Source organism: Oryzias latipes, chromosome 9, assembly GCF_053564925.1.
Source record: "Oryzias latipes strain Hd-rR chromosome 9, Olatipes_Hd-rR_3.1".
NCBI classification, from domain to species: domain Eukaryota; kingdom Metazoa; phylum Chordata; class Actinopteri; order Beloniformes; family Adrianichthyidae; genus Oryzias; species Oryzias latipes.
In genome coordinates, this window is record NC_136245.1 from 21,831,157 (window position 1) to 21,855,256 (window position 24,100).

General features: G+C 39.2%; 2 protein-coding genes and 1 long non-coding RNA gene across 21 annotated transcripts; 1 reads left to right on the forward strand and 2 right to left on the reverse strand.

The window, feature by feature from the left end:
* Positions 1-14: 14 nt before the first annotated feature.
* Positions 15-14,165, reverse strand: git2a (G protein-coupled receptor kinase interacting ArfGAP 2a). 17 transcript variants are annotated; one of them, XM_078952919.1, is made up of 22 exons: positions 13,566-13,704; positions 13,396-13,488; positions 10,033-10,181; positions 9,293-9,405; positions 9,081-9,186; positions 8,890-8,976; positions 8,644-8,774; positions 8,465-8,559; positions 8,332-8,377; positions 6,717-6,768; positions 6,552-6,624; positions 6,351-6,448; positions 6,164-6,275; positions 5,935-6,077; positions 5,689-5,838; positions 4,133-4,381; positions 3,393-3,482; positions 2,162-2,244; positions 1,904-2,089; positions 1,563-1,694; positions 1,190-1,253; positions 15-1,076 (listed from the first exon to the last, which is right to left on the reverse strand). In XM_078952919.1, exons 2-22 carry the CDS (start codon positions 13,445-13,447, stop codon positions 864-866), a joined length of 2,424 nt encoding a protein of 807 aa, XP_078809045.1. In that variant the 5' UTR covers positions 13,448-13,488; positions 13,566-13,704; the 3' UTR covers positions 15-863. The 17 variants fall into 17 exon arrangements, with proteins under 17 accessions (XP_078809045.1, XP_023814242.1, XP_078809053.1 ...); XM_023958474.2 differs by having other exon boundaries at positions 10,048-10,181; positions 13,396-14,165; XM_078952927.1 differs by having other exon boundaries at positions 1,534-1,694; positions 10,048-10,181; positions 13,396-14,165.
* A 108-nt stretch (positions 14,166-14,273) lies between these two features.
* ankrd13a (ankyrin repeat domain 13A) lies at positions 14,274-21,905 on the forward strand. 3 transcript variants are annotated; one of them, XM_078952935.1, is made up of 16 exons: positions 14,274-14,292; positions 15,642-15,781; positions 16,242-16,377; positions 17,161-17,285; positions 17,376-17,421; positions 17,654-17,797; positions 17,895-18,084; positions 18,273-18,339; positions 18,427-18,508; positions 18,607-18,668; positions 18,748-18,878; positions 19,187-19,344; positions 19,446-19,577; positions 19,666-19,817; positions 19,914-19,978; positions 20,081-21,905. In XM_078952935.1, the coding sequence occupies exons 2-16, from the start codon at positions 15,674-15,676 to the stop codon at positions 20,268-20,270; spliced, it is 1,788 nt and encodes a 595-aa protein (XP_078809061.1). In that variant the 5' UTR covers positions 14,274-14,292; positions 15,642-15,673; the 3' UTR covers positions 20,271-21,905. The 3 variants fall into 3 exon arrangements, with proteins under 3 accessions (XP_078809061.1, XP_078809060.1, XP_078809062.1); XM_078952934.1 differs by lacking the exon at positions 14,274-14,292 and adding an exon at positions 15,248-15,373; XM_078952936.1 differs by lacking the exon at positions 14,274-14,292 and having other exon boundaries at positions 15,452-15,781; positions 19,917-19,978.
* A 389-nt stretch (positions 21,906-22,294) lies between these two features.
* Positions 22,295-23,593, reverse strand: LOC101168047 (uncharacterized). The gene is made up of 2 exons (XR_177436.5): positions 23,391-23,593; positions 22,295-23,243 (listed from the first exon to the last, which is right to left on the reverse strand). It is a non-coding gene; the product is annotated as an uncharacterized LOC101168047 (long non-coding RNA).
* Positions 23,594-24,100: the final 507 nt, after the last annotated feature.

A 24,100-nucleotide genomic window follows, 5' to 3' on the forward strand; every position in this document is an offset into this window, starting at 1 on the left:
TAAATCAAACATAATTGTTATAAATTATATTTATTTGAAAATAATATTACAACATGATGCTTTTTGGGGGGATGACACAAAAGACATTTACAGTTTTTTCCTATTGCACATCAAATACAAAACTAAAAGTGAATCAAATGTTAGCACACATGGAGGCACAACTATTGCTTTTGAACTTCTCAACAGCAGCAGTGTAGCGGCGTCGGTACACAGCAGTTTGTGGAGTCTGTTTCTCAAGAACAAATATGGCAAAAAGCACTTATTTGCCCCAGAAAAGGTCTTACTTGCATATATCAATATGACAAAGGCGCATGCATAAATAGCTGCAGGAAGTCCACTGCAAACAGGATTTCACTGCGCATTAAACAAACCAGAGACGAAACATTGCTGGGTGGAAAGTCATTGCATGCTTTTTTTTTGTTAAATATTCAACTTTGTGATTTCTGATGCTTATGCAGTGCAGCACATAGAAGCCACTTAAGCTTTTAAAGTTCCTTAATAATTTGGGATATCAGCATCCATTTGTGGCTTTGGACGGATAACACTGAGCTACTTTTTCTGTGCTTTATTTTCTCAGTGCGTTCCTGATGTCGTCCTCTCTCTTGAGATGTTTCTACTACAGTACTTGTAATTATGTGAAATAGGCTCTCTGGCAGCAATATGCTAGTTTATTTTCCCAAAACACGATTTATGCACCTATGACACAAACATTTTGTCAGACTTTTCCTGTTTAGATATTTTTAGATCATAAATAATAGTTAAAAAAAACTGCATGCATATATTACAGACTTGAAATCAAAATGACTGAAAGTTTTTTTTTTAAACTGACAGGCTAAAGGCTTTGCAGGCCTTCTAAACTCTGTTTAGTTGTTGTTTTCCTTTGTTGTGATGGTGACGAGCTGCTTGGCTGCCTTGGCGATGTCATAAGCACATTGGATGACCTGCTGGGTGACCAGCTGCATGTCCGGACCCGGGCAGCCCTCTGAAGGCACAACCTTTCTGCACTCGTTCTGAAGGCGGCACGCGCTGGAGGTCAGCAAGCGCAGGGAGCCTCGCACCGTATCCAAGCGTGGCTTCTGCAGAGGAAATTTCAATTGACAACGCTAACACAAAAAAGTGCTTTCTTTGCCTGTAAAAATAAATTTTCGCACCAGGTTAATAAAATAAAATGCAAAGCTTTCTTGCAAACCTTGGGGAAAAGTGCAGCCATTTCTGTCACAGCAAGGTGGATTCTTTCTGAGCAGGGAATGAAGCTGTAAGGAGAATGAATAGAACTTAATATTTCGATTTTACAGTCCAAAAACCACAAAATTATAGTTTAAATGACACAGAAATAGTGTCACAAATTAATAAAGTAAAAGTTAGTTCAAGCAAATCCACAGAATTGATAACTTTCACTTCAAACCATGCTGCTTTGACATCAGAAAAAATACTGCCTCAGCTAAAGAAAGGAACAAGTCACTACAGAAAACAGGTTGTTTGCAGGTGACAAAGAGAAGATGACATGTGGGGGGGAGGAAAATGAAACTGTGCCTGGAAGGCAGGGACAGAAGCCAGAGTACCAGGAGGTGGGTTCAGTGGACCGGAAGGTGAGGGGTTGAAGGGGAGCAGAGGCCTTCTCAGCCCAAGGTACCAGAGTGCTGAAGCATCCCAGGCTGTGCCTGAGCCGACGCACACCCTCTCGCTCACAGGGTCTGCTTCCAGGATGAAGGATGGAGAGGCCAAAATAAAAATGTCAGAGTGGGGCACAGTGGAAGAACAATGAAGAGGAGGAGGGTGACAGAGGAAATAGAAAATAACGTAAACAACTGTTGGGTGTAATGATGAACAGGAGTGACTCCAGTTTAAAATGGGAGCAAAACTAAAATGAGTCGCAAATGTTCTTGTGTACTGCGACCCGCACCTGTCGTGTTTACTCTCCTGAGCTGCTCGTAGGAGCTCCTGAATGTTTTTGGTAATCTGCTCGGTTTTACGAATGACATCTTCTGTGCTGGGAAGTGCGGGGTCACAGTCCGCGTCCTCCAGTTCAGGGATGGAGCTGGCTTCTCCCAGCCAGCCGCTGCTCCTGAACCTCCCTCTTCTGCATGAACTGAAGAAAAAAACTGAAAATGTTTCATCTTTGGCTTTTATTATTTGTTAATAAGCCACAGCCTTGGCCCACCTTGTGTCATCCACCTCTGAGTCAATGAAAGGGTTGTCATAATCGCTTTCTGGCACACTGCTCTGCTTCTCCATTTTTGGAGTCTGCAGGGAAAGAGGGATATAAACAAGAAATGTGTAGCAGCTCCCACTTTCATAACAAACCTTGAAAATGCTTTTAAAAAACCCATTTTGATGTTCTATGTTAATTTAGTTAAAAGCAAAAGGGCTTTAACTCTACCACTTCATTTCCTGTGCATCTGCAATTTCAAAATAGAACAAATGACATTACTGTGACAAGTAAAAGCAATGCAGGGGACTGAAGATCACAGGCCAGTAAAGGGGTGGAGCCAGAGCGCATGATTTATAGAGTTCTATATTGCATTAGTAAATAAAAAAAGTATCAGGGAGTTTGTTCACATCAGTTAAGGACATTGCAGTATGAGATTGTTGCAGGAAAATACATTTCTAATGTCTAAAATTGTCTTCTTTTCACAGCAGACAGATCTAACTGACACGACCGACTCCACGATGCTTCAGTAACCAGACGTGACAAGTTTCCTCATGTCTCACCTCGCCTGTGAGACGTGAGCTCACATTCTTTCACTGCTGCCTCAAAACCAATTTCCTGCATGCAGAGGAAACTGTAATGCAGCACAGCCAAGCTTGATTTAGAAATCAGCTTAAATAGGTTTTCCCCTAAAAACAACAGATCCACCGTTTTCCTCAACAGATGGCTCATCTTTTTTACTGGCAAAGCATTCCAGGATCCCCTTCAGAGTTTGGCATCTGTTGCTGTTATTGCAAATATGAAACGACTTACCTTATAAGGTCGTTTGAAAAATGAATTTAAAAGAGGGCAGATAAAAACCCTGAAAACCAATAGCCAACATGTTTTAAAAAAAAAGACATTGGAAGCAAAAATATATATGTTTTGTAATTTATAAAGTATTTTTCACACAAGAACCTTTTTTTAAACAGATGGATGTACTGACAGCACAAAGAAATCAAACACCTGAGGGACTTGCAGCATTCAGGCAAAGACGAACCAATTCACTTGTTCGATAGTGCAACGAAGACGATGCTGATGAGAGCAGGTGTCTGACCACGAGGGTAGCCAGAGGACGAGTGGCTCATGCAGTGTGGCGGGTGTAGAACACAGGCAGGCCAGAGTGGAGGAACAGCCAGAAATGGAATCCAAGTGGGTTTTCAAGTTTCCCATGAGATGTCAGCCACATGTGGATGTACTTAACCTTTAGAGAACTGTCCTCCTTCAACCAAGACGGGGCGGATGGAAATGAGGGGAGGGATGATGAGGTGGTCACAAAAGCGCCCTCTTTTGTCTAAAGACAGGGTTCAAATCTCTTGTATAAAAACAACTGCATATGAAGGTTGAAACAGATGGATTTTAAAAGCAGTGGCTAATTGACAAATAATGGATAAGGTTTCTAACTGTGACAGTAAGGAAAACATTCATATATCAATCTAGGAGTAATAATGATGCTACAACAGTTCTTTACACAGATCCTCATGCATTTATTTACTGCACTTTGTATTAATACTTTTTAAACTACTTCACTGATGTGACAGCACATCTGGAAAACCTTGTCTAAAAAGATGAGAAGTGTGAGTTAGAGAATCATGCATTGAAAACACAAGAGTATTTGTATGGTAGTTTTAATGCTTCATCGACATCAAAGAGCAGTACACCTACTCAGGGCTCATCACTGTAACAGCATCTTCTTATCTGTTTTGTTACACATTCACACCAATTAACAAAAAACTAAAGGAGAAATGCATGCAGATAATGTTGATGAACTGGCCCAAATGAAATGGAATCAAATACATGGAGTTAAAATGTTGATCGCATCTTTAATACTGCAAGAAACCCACTGCAGGACAGAGAGGAAACAACTGCAGACGAGGAAACTGAATCAAAACAGAGCAGGAGAGATGGAAGTGCAAAGAAGAGCAGGGAGCAGGTCGTACTTACATGAGCTGTGAAGGGCTGCAGGGTGGGAACACCCTCCTCTGTGTAGTGACTTTCCCCTTTGGGGAGATACGGCTTCAGGCCTGAGCTAGTCTCGTACATAGACATGGGCCGATTGGCCCGGGCAGACTGGCGGCGTTTCAGGGCTGAGGGGCTGGAGGGGTCAGGGTAGTCTGCACCACTGGGGGTGTAATAGATATTGGTCGTGACCTGCCGCCTGAGAGAGGTGTTCTCGTTTTGCAGAGATTGCAGCTGGAAGAGACGGTTAGCAGTAAAACTAAGAGGTGCCAAGCAAGCTTTGTTCACTTTCCTTAACCATCCTCAGTGTATGCTGCCTCAGCTTTTGTTCTATTGCTACATGATGCAAGAAGAAAAGAGGTTTTCACTTTCAGGGTTGTCAAAGGAAAATAACTTCAAATGTTCTGTTAAACATGCAAATCTCAAACTGCTGCTGAAACTTAAACCAAACTCTTATAATCGTAAAATATCGTTTTCTGTAAAAAAGACCAAACAAAAACATCTGACAGCAGAATTGTTAGTTAAAACATTCAATGCATAAACGCTGTAATAAAAACGGTAATCAAACACTGTCATGTTTAATTCAGCCTTTTGCCATAATACTTGCCAGAAATGTACAAACTTTTTGTAGTTAGACTGCAAATGCATAGAATGCAAGAAGCAAAAGACGGTTGAAAAGTATTTTTGTTGATTTTTGTCCGGGGCTCCCTTGAAAAAGAGGTTTTGAATTTCAATAGGAACCCCCTGGTAAAATAAAGGTTAAAGAAAAGAAAAAGAGTCGACTGACTTAAGAAATGTAAAGGACTTAAGGAAATATAGGAAAACAGGAAAAACGGTTTTCAACACTTGTAACTTTACAGCTGATACCTGTACAGGGCAATAAATAGTTGTTTTTAAACCCAAAAAGGGAATGAATAGACTATATAAAGAGCTATATGCCTTTACAGATTTTCTCCACAATGTCGATATCCAATTATGAATGGGTTCTATAATAATAAAATAAAAAATATTTTCAAAAATAATGGAAATTTTCCTTCCGACTGTCAAGGGGCTTGATTCAAGTTTACTTTAGTTTTTCAAACCCAACAGGTCACATCTATAAATGAATGTATTGAATGTAATCAAACTACAGGAACCAAACAAACAAAAAACCACTAGAATTCATCCAGAAACATAAAAGTAAACATAAACATGTGTGATGAAGCATGACACTTGCATACAAATTCAGTTAAGATGAAACAGAAACTGCCATGAATGATTTCATGCATAAAACATGCTTGTTAGTAACATTGATGACATCATCACCGGCTCTAACATCACATCAAAATAACAAAATGAACGAATTTCTTCTCATCAAAACAAAACAAAATAAAAAAAAAAGCTTGTGTTTAGGCTCTGAACATGCATGATGACCACACAGGAGAATCCCTTTTCGTCTGGTTCCCGCTGACAGACCAGCCTTTTAGAAAGGGGGTGCCCCCCTCCCACTCCCACTCCGGCCCCCGAGGTTAGTGATCTTATTGGTGGCCCAGGTGGGATACCTTTTTCTGCATCAGCCTCAGCTCATCGTTTAGGTTGTTGTTGACTTTCATAAGCTGCTGGACCTTAGCTTCAGAGGCAGAGAGTGCGTTTTTCACCTCCATGTATTCTTGCATAGATATGGGACCGTCAGACAGGTCAGAGTCAAGGCTCTATTGAAGAGGTAAAAAAAAAAAAAAAAAAATACTGTGGTAACGACGGAGAATCATCATTAAGAGTTTTTATTTATGAATGTAACCGGAAACAACCTTGGTCCTATCCCCTTTGCTTGACAGGAGTTCTTGATCTGTGTCCTCGTCGGACGCCACGCTGTCGTAATCGGGCTGGTCGGTGTCCTGACTGTCGCTGCAGTGTCTGACGGCTACACTCTTTAAAATAAGTTCGACACTGTCTGAAATAGGCAAAACAAAATGAAGCTCTAATCAGTGAAGCCTTACAGAGTTTATGGGAGTTTCGAATTTTTAAAAAATGGCTGACCTTTGTGAATGACTGCAGAATTCCCAAGCTGTCTGCGCTTCGCTTCACTTAAGATATCGATCACCAGAGTTGCAAATTCATGTGCGTTAAATCTTGCAAGCTTCTGTCGTCCCTAAATCAGAAAAAAAAATCTTGCTTTAGATTAAATTCATCATTGATCCATAAATGTGCTCAAATGAAATATTGCCTGGTTTCTTGTTGATGAATACTCTGGATTCACAGGAAGAAAAGGGACCACAGCTGTTTCTGTTACCAAGGTGCTGTGATTCTGTGTGGCCAACCACACTGCAGACAACATTAAAACAACATCAGTAGTGCTCAAACACTGAAAAGGGCATTTGTTGAGCTGAACAGAACAGTCTTAGTCGTGTATTTGAATCTACTTTACCTGCATCCGTCTCTCTTCTGTCCACTTCATCATACACATCCATGGCCAGCTCCTCAAACAAATGGTTGCTGAGCTGCATGAAGACAGCGGTTATCATGTTAAAAAAAAAACAACTCAAATAGAAAACCAGAAAACAAGATGTTTGATTTCAGATTATGTACTCACAGACTGCAGTTTCCTCTTTGCAGCTTTTGCGAGTTCGGATAAATCTACGCTGCTGCAAAGAGAAAAAAAACTTTCATCAAAGCCTCCTAATATACTCATACTTCAGAATAAATATAATGCATATTTTACTTACATGGATCTGTTCCAAAGGACAGCAGGTATAAACGAAAATTAAATATGGTTGCAACTGAATAAAAACTGCGTTCTTTTCTAAACGTCTGCTGGTTAGAGACTGTCTCCTCTCATGCAAGCAATTTAAGAATCTCACACACACTGAGTGACAGCCTCCACTTTTTCTATCAAATCAACCTAAATTTGCAATGGGCTCTATACATGCAACTGTGACATTTTTCCGGGAAAAATCAAGAAATGTTAAGGGTTTTTAAGGCAGTAATTTTAAGATCAAATATATATGGGGTCAAATCAGAATTAGCTTAAAGTGAATGAAAAATCAGACTTTAAAAAGAGCAATAAACCTAAAACGTTACAAAATTTGAAACAAATTTTTATTTGTTAATATCTGCTATTTAGTATCCACAATTTCTGTTTTTCGTATAGTCCTCAGTTTTCAATTTATTTTTTTGGAGTCGAACCTAATTTTGCGTGGGGGTGGGGCTTTGAGCCCATTGGCTACTGGAACATAAATGACCTCGGGTGATAGAGGTCATGGTGATGTCATTTCCTCTCCAAAACAATGTCTGTTTGCAAAAACATAAAACAGAAATCCTATAGACTTCTATTGAGAAATAAATAGCTATTACTCAGTCATTTTATTGGTCAGAATAACTTTTCTTTTTCTTCTACATTTTATTAACACGTTTTTTTGCTAATCCAATTTTTTTTTCATGACATTTTTCGCTTTCAGTGGAGGCCCAACGTGCTCACTCCTGGTTGGAGAGAGTGGTTGCCATAGAAATGTAGACTCAAACCAGCAGGGACCAATCACGGGTTACTGAGGACATCTGATTCCAACATGGCGACAGAAATTTAGTGGAAAAATGGCGACTGAATTGAACCGGAAGCACTGCATTTTCTATGGATGACGTCAGATGCGATACGCCCAGTTAAATATTATACAGTGAATGGTTGTTTGTTTCGCCTTTCATTCCTGCTTTTTTTTTGTTCAAGTTTCAAATTATACATTATTATAAATTATACATTATTACAGTGTGTAGTTTTGAATTTAAAAAAGGTTTTCAAATTTTCTTTTTTTTTTTTTTTTCCAAATGTACAATCTAGTTTTTCAGTCACTTTAAGCTGATCCTGATTTAACCCCAAACATATAGGTCTATGTCACAGGCTTAGTGACATATAGTGGTCTTAGTAGTCTAGACATGTTTATTTACATTTCTGTGGCCAACATGAACCCTGCAATAACATGTTCTTAACATGTCCACCTGACCTCCCACTGGAGCCAGATTCATCTATTGTCTCTTTAGGCAGCTTCAGAAGTAAACTCTAAAAACTCTGCCATTTTCATTTAAATAACAGTTATGCAATTGACCCTCCAAACCGGAAATGACAGATCAGTCTTTCATTGAATGCAGAAGTAACACGTGCGTATAGCCGATTAAAGTTCTGCATTATTGTAACGCAACACTTTTTTCTTTCTCACCTGTCTGCCATTTGTGGAACTATGAAGTGCTGACCATTTTTATGATCTGAAATGAGCAATGAAAATAAAAAAGGGTGCAATTATGTTTTTCTCCATTTACAACACCAAAGTACACATCCCTTCCCCTGCATACCAGGTTTACGTCCACACAGATAGAAGGCCAGTCGATCAGTCAGTTCATACTGAATCTCCACCAGCCTATCTGCCAAGTCATGGTGGCCCGACTCTCTGAAAACACACGCACACACATGCAACTTAACAACTCAAAAAGCAGTTGGTTATCCAGTATAAATGAAAAAAAGAATGGGTTACCTGGCATAGTCAATAGGAGTTTTGCCGTTACTATCCGGAGCTCCAGGATCTGCTCCATACACGGTTAAAAGTTCAACCTGACAAACTTGTCCGGCTTTTGCAGCGACGTGCAGAGGAGTGTTTCCCTTTTCCTGAAGGAGACGTCAGTCAGTTAGCCTACCAAAAATGTACTAATACTGCAGGAGCTAAAAGCAACACACAAAAAAAGGTATTTAAAAAGGGAAAATGAAAATGTAACAGTCTTACTGGGTGAAAAAAGTTTGCTTGTGCTCCAAGGGATAACAATCTCAAACAAGTCTCCAGATTTCCTGTGCGTACACTTGAATGAAGTTGCTAAATAATAAGGAAAAAAGAACCATCTTAAAGAAATGCATTAAAGCTTTTTTAACAGCATATTTGAGCTTTGTGGAATTCCTTTAAGGTTTTATCCTCCTCACCTTGCTTAAGTCTTTGGTTGTAGAGCTGTCATCCTCCCGACAGGGCATCCGGTGCACAAATGCCAGCATTTGATATTTGGCTCTTATGAATTCCATTTTGTTTGGGCTTTTGACATTCAAAAATAAGAGGAAAGAATAACTCAACTAAAAAAAACAAAAAAACAAAACACAGTATTATATGAAAACAAAACAAGAGTTTAACTGCGACGTACTGCAGCTTGTCCTGAAGGTTAGTTTTGCGTTTTCCACTCAACCCAGACGCCGGGTCCAGGATCGAATGCTCCCAGATTGAATTTGACCCATTGCTGTATATGGTTTGAACCATCTGTGGGAAATAAAACAAAATCTAATCAAATGAATAAGACCAATGTATCGGTTAGTGTGGGCTAAAAATGTCTTGTGTGTTTTGGGATATATTTCCCTATATAAAGGTAAATTTACCCAACCATCTGTGAAGCTACCAACATTCTATATTTATAATAGAAAATATATCTGAATTAAATGAAATAACTTTGCCAAAGGATTGGGATAGGTTAACTCATCTGCCAGTTAATGGGAATCAAAGCACAGTCAGAGAATTTTATTGGAGAAAAACCTCATGCCACAAGTCAGACACTGCAGAAATCCTTTGAAATACTTTTGCTGCCATTCAGAAGGCTAAACCTGATGTTACTGCAGCTATGTGTACCTTACAGGTCACTGAATCACTTCTGTATACCGTTTCTGTTAAATAGAAGCGTGAATGATCTATTTCTGACATTGTGGTTCCGATTTTAACAGTATTCAGTTTGATTTCCCATCTTTTTTTTTTATTCCTAGTTGATTTTTTACAACAGTGGTACAAATCCTCAACTGCTTCATTTTCCCAGTCACTGTGCATTTTGTGAAAATTAAACTGTAACTTTTGCACACTCACTTCGAAGTGGTAAAAATGGTTAAAATTGAAAGTTACTTGTGCATCATTGACCTGTAGCTGTGAAGGAGGCCATGGCGTTTGGGTAAGGTGACGAACTTGAGAGCTGTGTCGGCCCAAACTTCGGTGAACACTGCAGCACTCGTCGCAAATCAACACACCCCTGTTCACTGAAGCCCACCGGGGTTCTGGAAAAAGAAAAGAAAAAAAACTTACTTAAAAAGTTTACATTAAAAACCTTTACTTAAGAAACAAGTATTGCTTTGTCTGGATGATTTCATTTGCATTTTTGTTGTTTGATAAGAGTTTAGGCTAAACTTATCAGTAATTTGTCACATTTCTAGAATTCTAACATTTGCTGGGTATACATTTTTTTTTAAATACAAAAATCCCAGAAGAACTTCCTGTTCATGCTTCTCAAACTGACTTAACCAAGAGCATATCATATTTGGAGTTAAAAGAATGCATGACTAATTAGATGAAACAAAGTTTGTTAAAGATCCACTCAGATGACCGTTGTGTTTTAGTGTTTTTAACTTCTTTTTTTTTTCCGAATGATGCTGCAGTATTATGAGAATTAAAATTAAAATTATATTTTTGAGTATTTCTTTATTCGACTTGTGAACCAGGAGCAGATGAAAAAAAGGCCATTTGTTAAAGACCTTTTTGTCAGGTTTAAAATACGATGGGCGGGCCACAAGCTCCCTTCTCCGAGCTTTCAGCAATGGGGAGGGGAAGGGGTTGCTCCACGGCAACGGTCCCGTTGTATCAGCTACATTTTTTTTTTACCTTGGATTGATTTTGGAGATGTTCTGTACACGAGTGCTTCGTCCACTTGACTTCAATCGTTGAATACTGTGTATCACTGTGCCTTGAGGTTTGTGACCGGTCATTGTCGCCTGACTCATCATTGTGAACTGTATGCCAGAGCTAAGTGGCCCTCTCTGAGCTGGTGAAGGTCTACGCACAGGAAAACTTTGCTCTATAAGGCGCTGCTTGGTTTGGTTCCTTCGTATCTCTGTTCTCGTCTTCAAACAACCTCTGGTCATTTTGCCTTGCACTCTAATGATGTTTTTAATCTGCATGCCCCTTGTTTTTGGACTGAATTTGGGAAACAAGCCTTCAGTTTTTTCTGCTGCCTCTGCTTGGAATACTCTCCAAACCAAACAAAAATGTTCAAGCCTGTTTCATTTAGATTTTTTCATTCCTTTCTGTGTCGGGGAGATAGAGAACCCATCCGTCAGAGCCCGTACTGTCAACTAATGCAGCTTGCACATCTTGAAAAATTGAGTTTTTCATTTTTTGTTTATAACCTTTGCACCCTATGTCTGACTGTTTAAGATCTATTGCATGTTATAACACTAATCTTCTTTGCTGCACCTTAATTTTTCTTATTGTTTCAATTCATATTGTTATGTCATGTGATGTGTGCTGCTGACCTCTCGGCCAGGTCACCCTTGCAAAAGAGATCTTGATCTCAATTTGTTTTTCACCTGGTTATTTGAAGGTTAATACAAATAAAATACTAAATTATTTTGAGCTGGAGTTCAACACTAAAAGCTTTTTCGTGTGATTTAAAGTTTCCTAATATTAATGAAAAACTTGTAATCTAGTATTCTGAAGTTTAAGGGCAAAACTGAGGCTCTTTAAAGGCCGTTTGTTTTTACCCGTTTTGGGACTGAAACACAAAAGCATCAAATGCTTTGTGTCCTTCTGAGTCCAAAGTGTATAATCAGAAAGAAAACAGGCTCCAAAGTCAAGAACAATAAACTTGTTTGGACAAAAATGATCAATTGAAATAACCCTAAAAGTGACTTACTAACGTATAAAAACCTTTATTTGTAGTCGGCACCACGTACTCATCTTCAAAGGAAGTGAGCATTAACATTGGTAAACTCTAAAAGAGCAGCTTCCTCTTTCAAAATCATGTCAGGAAAACAAGCAAATGAATGTTTGGAGAGCTACACGTTTGGGTAATGCAAGGGCCGTGGTCGCAAGTTACAGTATACTCTGAAACCAAAATAAATGTGTACTCAAGCCTAACCCGTTAAGCATGCTTCACATACTATGCATGTCAGTGTTTTCTAATACCGGCCCCTAAAAACTCTTTGTGACACCAAATACCACAAACTATATAGCCATACTCACCCTCAAACCCATTCAGTCTAAACACTGTCCGTTTGGTGTCAGGAGGGGTGTAACATGATAGACGCCAAAGCCTGTAAATGTCTAAACAGCAGCTGAGGTGAGGCAGCAACAGCTGCAAGCATTGGTGGTCTGATTCTGCCTCCTTGTCCCTAGTTCCCCCACAATCTCAACACTTCTTGCTGACATTTCTGCATCATGCAACAACAAGTGCTGCTAAATCTAATAGAACATCTTGAAAAATCTAAAAATATTTACCCCTAACAACTGGTACCATTTAGATGATTGGACAACTTTTACTTGCACAACTATTTGTTCTTTTTAACAGAGCAATAAACAAACCTGGTGTGTTTTATTGAAGTATATTTTATTAAAGAAAAAGAAAAGTGTGGGAAAAGTGTAGCTTTTTTTCTTATGTTCCATCACAATGAAAGCAAATTATGGCACCATAATAGGGAAGAAAAATCGTCTGCACTAAGACTGTGCGGTCAATTCACTTAGCATCCTGTTTTGCTTCCTGTGCCTGTTGATAATGTTGCGTCATTTCTTTACAGTAAAGGGAACTTTTCAAAGTACCTTAGAAACAATACAAAACATTCTGACTCGGTTGTAGGAACAAGCTGCCAAAAGCAAAGCAGACTGTTAGTTATCTCAGAAAACTGTTGAATACCAACTGATTTATTTGCTTTGATTATACCTGCCACTGATGCAAACTGAGATTTTTATTTAAATTAAAGTTCAATTTAATGAAGATAATTTGTGTGCTTTCATTCATATCTTAAGGTTTAAAACAAACTATTATAATTGTTTAGACATTAACTTACATATTGAACTCAACAACTAGTGGCTTTATTCATGGGGCTCATGGGACCTTATGTTGGTACAACCCTGTAACTACTAACATTTGATTTTATACATGTGGATAGATCTCAGCTAGAAAAGAACTAAATATTCAATTTACACTCACTTGCCTACACTTTACTAAGTAGGACAAATACGTTTAACTACCAACAACTAAAACAGTGTTGCACTGAGACTCATCAGCTATTAAGTGTCTAAAACTAATGAGAAACACAGAAAAAAGCAGCTATAAGAGAAGCTAGACGGTCATCTGTTTTTACCAGTTGGCATATCATCTTGCTTTGGAAAAGCTAAATTCGAGCACAAAGTGCGAAGAGCACTGGTAATCTAAGTTAATCCACCAACTAGACCTTTTGAATGTCAAAGAAAAAGAGTGTCAAATGTCAACTTTCTTACCTGGAGCAGTGCAGTCTGCGCAGACCTCCGTGTTTCGAAGGCGTTTAGACATCGTTTGCTCAAGAGGAAACGCCTTTCAGAAAGTGTGCAGGTCTGTGATATTAAACATCGGAAGTGAAGCCGTTCGCGTTAGCTAAATCTAGCTAATTAAACATAAGTCTGCCACTTACTGCGTTAATTCTTACAGCTCTTTGCTAGCTGTTGGGGTTTGGCTAGCGCTTGTGTGACGACCATGACAACTTAACCACTCAACCCTTACAGTATGAGCTGCTTTGGCTGACACATTGCTGACTAGAAGCCACCTGCCTGGCTAAGTACTCTATTCCTATTTGGTAGTTTACTTCTCAGCCTCCTGTAGGCAGAGCAGCGGCGACAGCAATCATAACCGGGTTTGTTTTGCCCATAATCTTGACTGTCAGGTACAAAAAAAAAACTTTCACAGATCTGGGTAATAAAGCCTAATGGCAAGGCATTGTGCTAAATCATGCAATTACCCATAGTACTCACCATTGCAATATTTTATATTAGCATAAAAATAACACGTAGTTGCAGTGTAGCGGGTTTTAAAGAACTGTACACCAGCGCATGTAAATATTGACCTGGAAGGGAAAATTGCGGGCAAAAATTAAACATAGGTTTGGTGGTAAGTTCAATGACTTGTGGAAGTCGTAAATAGATTAACGCCTATATGTCTATAGTCGGGCTCAAAACTTACATTTTTGCATTAAAATAATAGTTACATAATGGATTGGACCAGTGTGCAGTTACCAAGAATTTGTAGCGGCCTGAGTGGTGGACCCAAAGAGCCTAAAGCATTTTAGAACTAATTTTATTTCTTGATAGCCCGTCAATCAGACAGGAGAGAGACATAGGCAAAGAAGCTAGGGGCGTGTATTGGTAAGAGTCTGGCGATACGATATGTATTGTGATAAATGTCTCACTATACGATATGTGTAACAAATCTCATCTGGAGCCCACTACAAATCACCACAATCTGCGTTTTTATATGGTACTGGCAGCAACGTGGCACAGAGTTTGGGTTCTTTACCCAACCCAAGCAAAAACTAAATAGTAAATGTCTCATAACTACAAAAACTGCGAAGCTGACTGAACATTTAGCATTTAACACAAGCTGATTCTCACAAGATGTTGTTGTTTTGGTGCGGTGTAGAGCTGCTCAAAGATGCTCTGTGTGCTGTGCTACCAACTAGCGGTTGAGGGTTTATGTGGTAAACACGAATCCCACACTGAAGGATGCTCATAAACTAATTAGATAAATATCATACTGACAGCATTTTAAATTGATACAAGTATAGTGATATGTTGCAGAATCAATTTTGCCCTACACCCCTAATAGAAACCAACACTATAGTCACTTAACAAAAATGTAAAGCTAAGAAAGTCAAATATTACGCTAAAGAAACAATCAGAACAAATAATAAAGATGTCTGCTTATAAAAGTAGACACAAAACAGATGAGAATTAAAGTCAAGACAAATTAAACAAATGGGGGTATTGAAAAAATTACTTATAGTTGTTACTCGTTTATAAGTAAACGCTTTCAAATAATTCAAACTTGTTGGTTTATGTAGTTGCTGTAACCACATCACACTGATAGTACGATTAAAGGTTTCTTACTTTCTTAGCAAACACTTGAAAGCACCAGCGTAATGTTGATGTCAGAAACGGAACATTTCTTTTTAAATATCTGCAGGTTTTTACATTGAATTTTAAAAATTATTTCTCATAATAATTACATGCGTTTTTAAAATATTACGGACAATAGTTTTTGTTCGGATACAAATGTTTACCTGGTTAGTACTTTGATGGGTTTTAGAAAACTCCCCCAAGCTTTTTATTAGTAATGGTAGAGTCCAAACTGGAACTGCCATTTATTTCTTTCGTTTTTCCTTAAAAGAAAAACAACAACATTCATTGTAACGGCCTCTGTACTGGATCAACTAATTGGGTGTCAAGTGTAAGTTGGTTTAGATTTCAAAAAGGGTTTTAAATTATTTAAAATTTATTAATAAGGCTTGCCATACTGGCTTTCTGTCCGACACCCCTGTCGTTGCTGAGTCCTTCTTCTGGTACTTCCTTATTCGAAAGTTTTATTTAGGGGAAGGCTCGAGAGGGAAAAGTTAGACTCTTGTTTGGGTATTATTTCAATGTAAAAGCATGTACCGTATGCTTGATACATTTCTAGCGTGACTATAGTGTTGTTTCATGGCTTAAATTATTGGAAGCTACCATCCGTGAAAGGCTCGCCAAGAGGAAGATGTCCACGGCTAACGACGTTAGCGAAGACTTCAGAGTGAAGTTTCCCCTGCATGTCGCAGTGTGGGACAATGATTACAGAAGACTGGAGGAACAAATAAGGCTACAGGTTGGTAAAAACCTACAAACTCACATTCGTTCTTTGATTGTTAGCTGAAGCCGGGAGTTAGCTGTTGAGTGCCTGGAGCAGAAAGTAGGCCAGTGATGTTGACAGATGCTAAACACCAACAATGTTCTATTATCGGTTTTAAGCTAAAGTTAGTCGCTGACGAATCAACAAATGCTTGTTTTTTATTAGTTTCTTTTCTTTTCTTTTTTTTTAATGGTTTACAACGGAAACTCTGTTAACACAACACAGTCGAACCGAATGGTGGTAGCAGTCAATATAATATGGTGCGTTTGAGGACCTGTTATTTGCTAATTTTTGTAAATATTTGTCTAATTAACATTTATTGACAGCTGTAATGATAACGACTGTTCATTTCTGCTCTATAACCATTGCTATAACCGAAACCAGAAGTGCGACTTAGGCATCTGAATTAGACTTCTTGTATTTGTTTTGTTTTTAGAACGACATTGACAACGTTGACCCCAGAGGTCGAACAGCATTACACCTGGCCGTGTCACTGGGACACCTGGAATCAGTGAGAGTCCTCCTGAGACATGGTGCTGCAGTAACTAAAGAAAATGCCAACAACTGGACAGGTTTGCTTTAAAGACCTACTACTCCAATGGAAATTGTGTTTTTGCGTTATTAACATGTTCTTGTAGCATTTCTCACACAATGGAGGACATATATTTAGAAAATTCAGCTTAAAACTGCTTTGCTGAGAATTTTTTTATTCAAATACTTGTGAATCAGAAGCAGATGAAAAAATGACAAATTATCATCTGCAGACCATAAGATCCCTGTTCTGCTCCGTTGTGTTCGATCCACCTGCAGGCAAATAGATTCGTGTACGTCTTCCTTTTCCTCATGCAAGCTCGCATCTGGTTTAAAGCTGTATGGCTGGATAGCTCCAATATTGCTCGCCACTGTAATTGCTCCGCTAATTTTAGGTTGGGGCTGTTGGGTAGCTGGGAAGAGTGTAAACAAAGGTGTGGTGGGAAATCATGCTAACAGTCCCAGCCACAACTCAGAGGCAAATTTCTAATGAACTTCTGCTGCTCTGCAGAACCTGTCTCAGAAAATGACACAGGTTTGTTTTTTGTTCTTTGCTTTGGCTGAAAATGACTAAATCATAATTTAAAAAAAAACACTGGAAACGTTTTAACAATAGTTCAAAAGATGATAGGAGTGGAACTTTAAATCACACATCATCGAAGAAGATGCCTTTCCCACTTGATCATTGGTGTATTTATAGCATTTCACTCCTGATATTTCAGTTCATTATTACTAAAGTTGATTATCTTTTGAATGTGCATGAATAAATCATTATTTCTTTGAAAGGCCTGTTAGTCTGTGCATATATATTTGCTTCTGTATAGTGTTGCAGGAAGCAGTGAGCACTGGAGATCCAGAGATGGTCCAGTTGGTCCTTCAGCGCAGAGACTACCTCAAAGCCTCCACTGCTTTGGGAGGAGTTCCAGAGCTCCTGTCAAAGATTCGAAAGGTTTTCCTCAAAACTTTCTTTGCCTTCATTCTTTCTAACGACACCGTTTGTGTTTTGGTTAATATGAAATTGTTCCATTTTCACCCACAGTCTCCAGACTTCTATATGGAAATGAAGTGGGAATTCACCAGCTGGAGTAAGATGTGTCTTGTTTTGTGATTTTGGAAAATGTGTTTTATAAAGTAAATTCTTTTCCAAAGGGTTTTGTTCAACAATTGTGCATATGGACAGAAAAAAAGTATCTCTAACTAACAGATTATAAAGCAAATTGGCGCAACTGTTTATCTGTTTTTTTTTTTTTGTTGTTTTTCATTTCTGAGTGAAATAGTCTTTTTGTAAGACATTTGTGTCCTGCTGCTGCTTCCCAGTTCCTCTTCTATCACGGGTTTGTCCAAGCGATGTCTGCCGCATATGGAAAAGTGGTGCCTGCCTGCGAGTGGATGCCACTCTTCTTGGCTTTGAAAACATGACATGGATCAGAGGTCGTAGGAGCTACATATTCAGAGGAGATGGTTTGTGTGTTTCTAAATGATGCTCAAAGAGGCCTCTCTTCTTGAGTTCAGCTGTTTTCCAATGGGATCGCGAGTGCATCGCTCTGTCTCCCGGCAGATTCGTGTGCAGAGCTGATGGAGATAAACCACGACGATCAAGTGGTTGATGTTGAACGCTTCAACATATCTCAAGAAATGGAAGACGTGACATTGGAATCGATGCAGCCTCCAGAGCAGGAAGTCGCTAAAAGGCTGACCACCCCTATTGTCAACACATACTTGGACACAAAGGACATTGCCTTTGAGAGGCAAGAGACTCCCCAGTTATTCCTGTATACTCCCTCACACCTGCATCAGTGTTAATTATTTCTAAGTTTGGTAATATTTTACCAGCCTTTCTAACAAGTCTGCTTCTTGTAATTGTTACTCATATTATTTCTATTATCACTTTATAATAGACACTTTTTTCTTCTCAAATTACTTTGATTTTCCACAGGTCCAAGTCTGGGATCTGGGGCTGGAGATCGGACAAAACAGAAGCAGTCAATGGATTTGAAGCAAAGGTTTACATCATTTATTAGGCTCTCATTTCTGGAGACTAGAATACATCACCCCCAATGTGTTCATACTCTTGTATGTTGTCTTTCCAGGTTTTCACTGTCAACAATGTAAACGTGGTCATCAGGACAAGGACAGAGCATCTAACGGATGAGGAGAAGGCCAGGATTAAAAGTAAGAGGATTTTCCTTATTTATTTTTCAATATGAAGGATGGCATGTTTGCGAGTTTCTACATTTTTGTTTTTTGGTTCGATTTAAAAAAATAAAAAGGTGAAAGAAATGTTCTGGAGTCCCTGCTGGGAACGGTGGAGCAGCACATCAGTGCACAGGGGGTAAGGATGTGAAATCTGCTGTTATGTTCAATGTTTAGCTTTTTCCAGCAGCTCAATTCAAATGACTGCTTTTTTGTAGGACTTGACACTTGAATATGCAACTGCCACAAATCCCACTGCAATCCTCCCAGAGGAGTACTTTAATCCAGAGTTTGACCTGGGAAACAGAGATATCGGCCGTCCCATTGAGCTGAGCATTCGAACTCAAAAGTAAGATCCATTCAAAGGTTCTAAAAGACGTGTTTTTGTTTTCTCACTATCACGGCTCGAGTTGCAGAACTTAATTAATAAATGGGAATTACACTGGGGGTAGGGAAATTGATTTTTTTTTTATTGCTGTAATTATTGCCAAAATAAGGTACATGCCCTATTGAAAATGCCCCAGCTTTAACTCTAATGAAAGGTCTCTTAAAAATAGAATGAAACTGTTCAAATCTTATTATTATCTGCAACCATAACCGTAAGGAAATTATTCTTTTTTTTTTTTTTTTTTTAAAGAAAATCTTCCCTCCTCATAGGTTTAAAGGTACCCTCTGGATGAGTGAGGAGCATCCTCTGTCCCTGGTAGAGCAGGTGACCCCCATCATTGACCTTATGGCTCGAACCAGTTCCCATTTTGCACGTCTCCGAGACTTTGTGACCCTGAAATTTCCCCCTGGGTTTCCTGTTAAGATAGGTAAAATACATTTCTATATTGTTATTTTTATTGAAGAGAACTGCCACTTCAGAAACACACCAAATCCAATCACCTTTCTTTTACGCTCTTTCCTCGCTCAGAGATTCCTCTGTTTCATGTACTGAATGCCAAAATTACATTTGGCAATGTAAATAAATGCAGCACTGAAGAAGAAGTGACCACAACACCGGCAGCCACACCCACATCCGCAGGAGAAGAGGAAGCAGCAGCAGGTGGTTATGCAGCCAGACTATGAGCATCGGTGAAGGAAAACTGTGAATGAAGTTCTGAATAGCTTTTGTGTTGGGTTTTGTTGTGCAGAACCTCCTCTGTTTCGGGTGTGTTCCTCGGTGTTTGAGGTACCAGCCAATTATCACCGCCGGGGGGTCAGCCGCCACATGCCAGTGTCCAACAATGACGAGGAGCTTTTGCAGTACGCCATTCATCAGAGTCTCTTGGAGTCTCATGGTCAGGTCAGGAAACTTGGCAAAACACTCTACCACTATTTGTTTGTTTGCTATTTGAAGCGTTTTCTTTGTTTGTTTACATGGAACAATGTTTGTTTGTAGCAGGGCATCTGGGATGTTGCTGATGGGGATTTTGTGGATGTCATGCCAAGCATCCCAAATGACAGGTAGGGACAGACAAGAGCTTCAAAGTGAGATTTCTTTGGAATTTGTCATCAAGCTTACTGATCGGAGCAAATTCTTATTGTCTACTGTCAATCACCTGACAGGAGCGTCCCAGAAGGCATCCTGGTAGACATTGCCAACAGCTCTAGCCCCCCCTCTGCCTCTAGCCCCGACTCTGACCTTCATCTTGCGCTGGAGCTCTCTACACAAGCTCAGCAGGAAGAGGAGAGGATGAGGAAGCAGGAGGAAGAGGAGCTGCAGAGGATCTTACAGCTGTCGCTCACAGACAAGTAAAAGGAACAAAAGGGGATAATATTCCAATTCTTCCACATGCAGCAACAAACACCACACCTCGGTTTTCCTCTCTAACCAACCTACTTCTATGCAATGCGGATTTCTATCTGCAGCAGATCTGTTTAGCAAGATCAGACTTCTATTATTTTCCAACAAGTATTTTTGGATAAATATAAACTTTTATAAATTTCTATCCTGGCATTTTTCCATCTTTCTTAAACTGTTTTTGAATACAGTCTTGTTTTTTTTTTTTTTTCTCCAACTCATTCATGCACCATCAGTCATTCCTATCGTTTTCAGGGGAGGTTTGACATTGATGCAGCTTAAGTTCTATGAACACATAGGTTGGATTACAGCATCTGATCTTCTGAAAGGATGGTGCCCCGATGGTGCTCTTAAATCGTAAGAAGAATAAGTCCTTTTCATTGTTGCCAGAACTTGTCACCGCTGATTTTGTGAGCTGGGTAAAAAAACAGCCCACAGCGCGACATGAAACTGCAAGCACTGCAGAGCCACTAGGACAGATTTAAATGTTCTTTTTTTTTTTTTAATGAAGTCTTTCTGCAGAGTCTCTATTTTGAGCATCTTGGCCTCACAGATTAAGAGCAATCTCAGGGTTTCTACTTTCCCTTTAATTGGAATTAGTGTGTTAATTGTACAACTGTCGTTTAAAACAAATTGTAATCTTTTTATTTAAGGTACCAGCCATGCATATCTGTCCGTGTGCTATGTTGTTGATTCAAAAAGTTGGGAACACTTGTGAACGCTTTTCCGTGTACTTCCTTCATGTAGAGAATACGGATGGGGAAACTAAAGCATGTAGCTGTGAGAGGTTAAAATAAGATGCATGGTGCCGTATTTCTGCTGCGACCAGGATGGAAGTTTTGAAAATGGGGCCTGTTTTAGTCATTTGTCTTGATTTTTCTTTTCTTTTTAAATAAACCGCCACTGAGCAGCTTCACCTCAACAGCAGAGGGGGAAAAAAAGCTATATGTGAGACCGTCTGTCTGTGGACTGTGATGGACCACTAACTCAACTACTGTAACAGAGATTATTGAAGTCTGTACGGATACTTTGCCTTTTGTAGCAGCAAACAACTTAACACCTCCCAAATGGAAGGAAAGACTCCCCAGATCGAGCTTGCTTTTAGCAGTAGCTTCTGAATTGTGTGCCAAGGATTGCTTTAGCTCTGAACTTGCCTGATGGAGTCACTGTGTCTGTGGTGACAGCTTTATCGAGTGCCACTTCAAATAAACCTTTAAAATATATATATATTTTTATTTTAATTTCCAGATTTTGTCTTTCTCAGAAGAAAAAAAGGGTCCCACGTGTACTACCGAGTCTGAGAGACATTCATTAACCACTGAAGTTGATTTAACTGACAGCCAGCCACTTTTTTAAGCTCTCTGATTGGTTGTCGGACTGCGCCTCTGGCTTTACGGCGGCTCATTCTAAAGACTTAACTTGCCAACCTGCTGAACAGTCAAAAATAAAGGTTAACTAAGGGTAAAATAATGCAACGATTTCAACACCGAGCAGCTTTTAAAAAAAAAAAGTTTGTATGTTTAAACTTTTAAGAGCGAATGTGTCTGAAAATGTTCTAAAAATAAAAGCACTTTATTTCCATGACGACTACTCATGTAGTTTGTGTGATTTCTTTGCAGAGGTGTATCTGATAAAGCAGAAGGAGCAATCTACACTCCTTTGCCATGAAACATGTCCTATCAGGGAGGTTTATTTTTTATATTGTTTTAGTTCATGTTAAGCTTTTTAAAATGAAAATATTTAATCTGCAGTGAATTTTTCTATGCTCTAAATTCAATTACTGTCTATGGTTTGGGGAATTCAGGTTTAAAGCTGCTTAAGAAACTTCTCTAAACACAGAAAATTTGCTTTAGATAATCCAAATTTCCGTTTATTTATTTTTTTTACTTCATTGTCTGGCACTTTACTCAAATAGCTAAAAATCAGCAGTTTATTATCATTCACTCTGCCAATATATCTGCTCTAATTAAAACACAGGAAACTTGCAGCATTCTTTATTTTTTTTTGCATCAATTTGCAAACATCTTGTGGCAACAAAAAAAAGATTCATTAGAGAAACATTTTTTTTTGTCTCTAGATTACAGTTTTTCCATCAAATAGGTTTTCAAAGTAAGCATTATTTTAAAAAAAAGTGGTTTAGTGGCTTATTGTTGCTTAAAAAATGAATGAACTGAAGTACTTTCAAAATAAATTAACATCATAAATAAATACCCAGCAGGATGCTAAGGTTTAATCACAAATATCTTGTGTAAAATCTGTTCATTGATCTGATTTTTATTCAGTGTGATGTCCGGAGCGTCAGGAGACCATCCTGGAAGGTCGGCAATCACCCTGGTCACTGTAGTTCTGTTAGTGTGGCTTAAAATTCAGCAGCAGGACAGCAGGATAAACTTTCTCCCACAAAAAAAAAAAAAAAAAATCTGTGCTTCTATGTGCTTAAAAAGTTCTAAAGTTCCTCCTATGTTTCCATCCTTCACTAATCTGTCTGGATTTACCTAAAGATTGGACCTTAATTAATTAACCTGACCAATAGATCCCCATTTTCTCCCATCAGAAGGCCATTTTATCACAAAAATCGCATTGAAGAACCAAAAATAAAGACACTATTAGTTGATGTTTTCATGTCATTTTTCCTGCAAACCCAAAGTAATCTTCTGGATTTCTGCAGCTGACCTGCATCATCCAAGCACGCAGCAATTCTGAAAAGACCTGAGACAGAGGAAGATTGTGGGGTCACGTAGGGTTTTGCATGTATGGGAGAGGCTTTAGTTTATACAGGATGACCCATTCCTCCTGCCCGATCTTGTGAGAAAGAGTCAGTGGGGAGGACGGCAGCAGTCTGTCAGCGGCGGGAAAGCGGCTTGTAGACGCACACAGCCATGATGACCATCAGCAGGAGGAGGACGGCGAGGACGCTTCCCAGAGAGACTGTGAGGAGGAAAAGCACAGACAACACGCCGCCTTCCAATCATATTTACTTATAATAGACTGCAGATTGACAGTGTAGCGCCCTGGCAGCTTTATTGTGACAGTCTGCACCGACAGGCCGCAGTCGCTGCAGGGAAACGGCCGTACCTAAGTTCTGCTTCCGCAGGACTTCGTAAGGTCTCTCGGCCAACGTGGAGTCATCGATTAGAGCGCTCACCACAACACAGCAGCCCAGCAGCACAGCGTGAGGGATGAGATGTAATATCATGGTGCTGGTCTGGAGGAGGATGGAGGAGAAGCGCGAGAGCCGAGACAGGGATTCTTCTTCTTCCGCTTCACCCGGGTCTTAAAGCCCGCCGGGTTGGGTAGTTCCGTCCACTCGCTCAGCCCTTTAACCCTTGAAAGATCCACTCCAATGAAAACAGTTTTAAACATGTTCTTGTGACCTTTTTTCTCACGATGAAGGACATATATAAACAATGTTAAGAATAAAAATGCGTTTCTGAGTATTTCTTTTTTCAAATTGTTGCAAATTAGGAGCAGATGAAAAAAATTGAGTTTTTAAAAGCTCTCAACTGAAATGGATAGGCCAAAGTCTCCCTGCTCTGCTCCATTCTGATGCATCCACTAGCAGACAAATAGATCCAAGTGTACTACAAGTTTTTTAGTCTATACTAAAACTGAGACAGTATACTTAAAGTTTACTTTTTATACACTATCTTTATATTGTAAATTTAAAATGTTCCAATTTGTCGGAAGAAGTATTAAGTTAGCAGATTTGTCAGACATGTCTGTAGCATAGTCTTATAGGTGTGTTTTGAAAAATGTGTAGGTCTATAAAGAGTAGAAATTTTAAA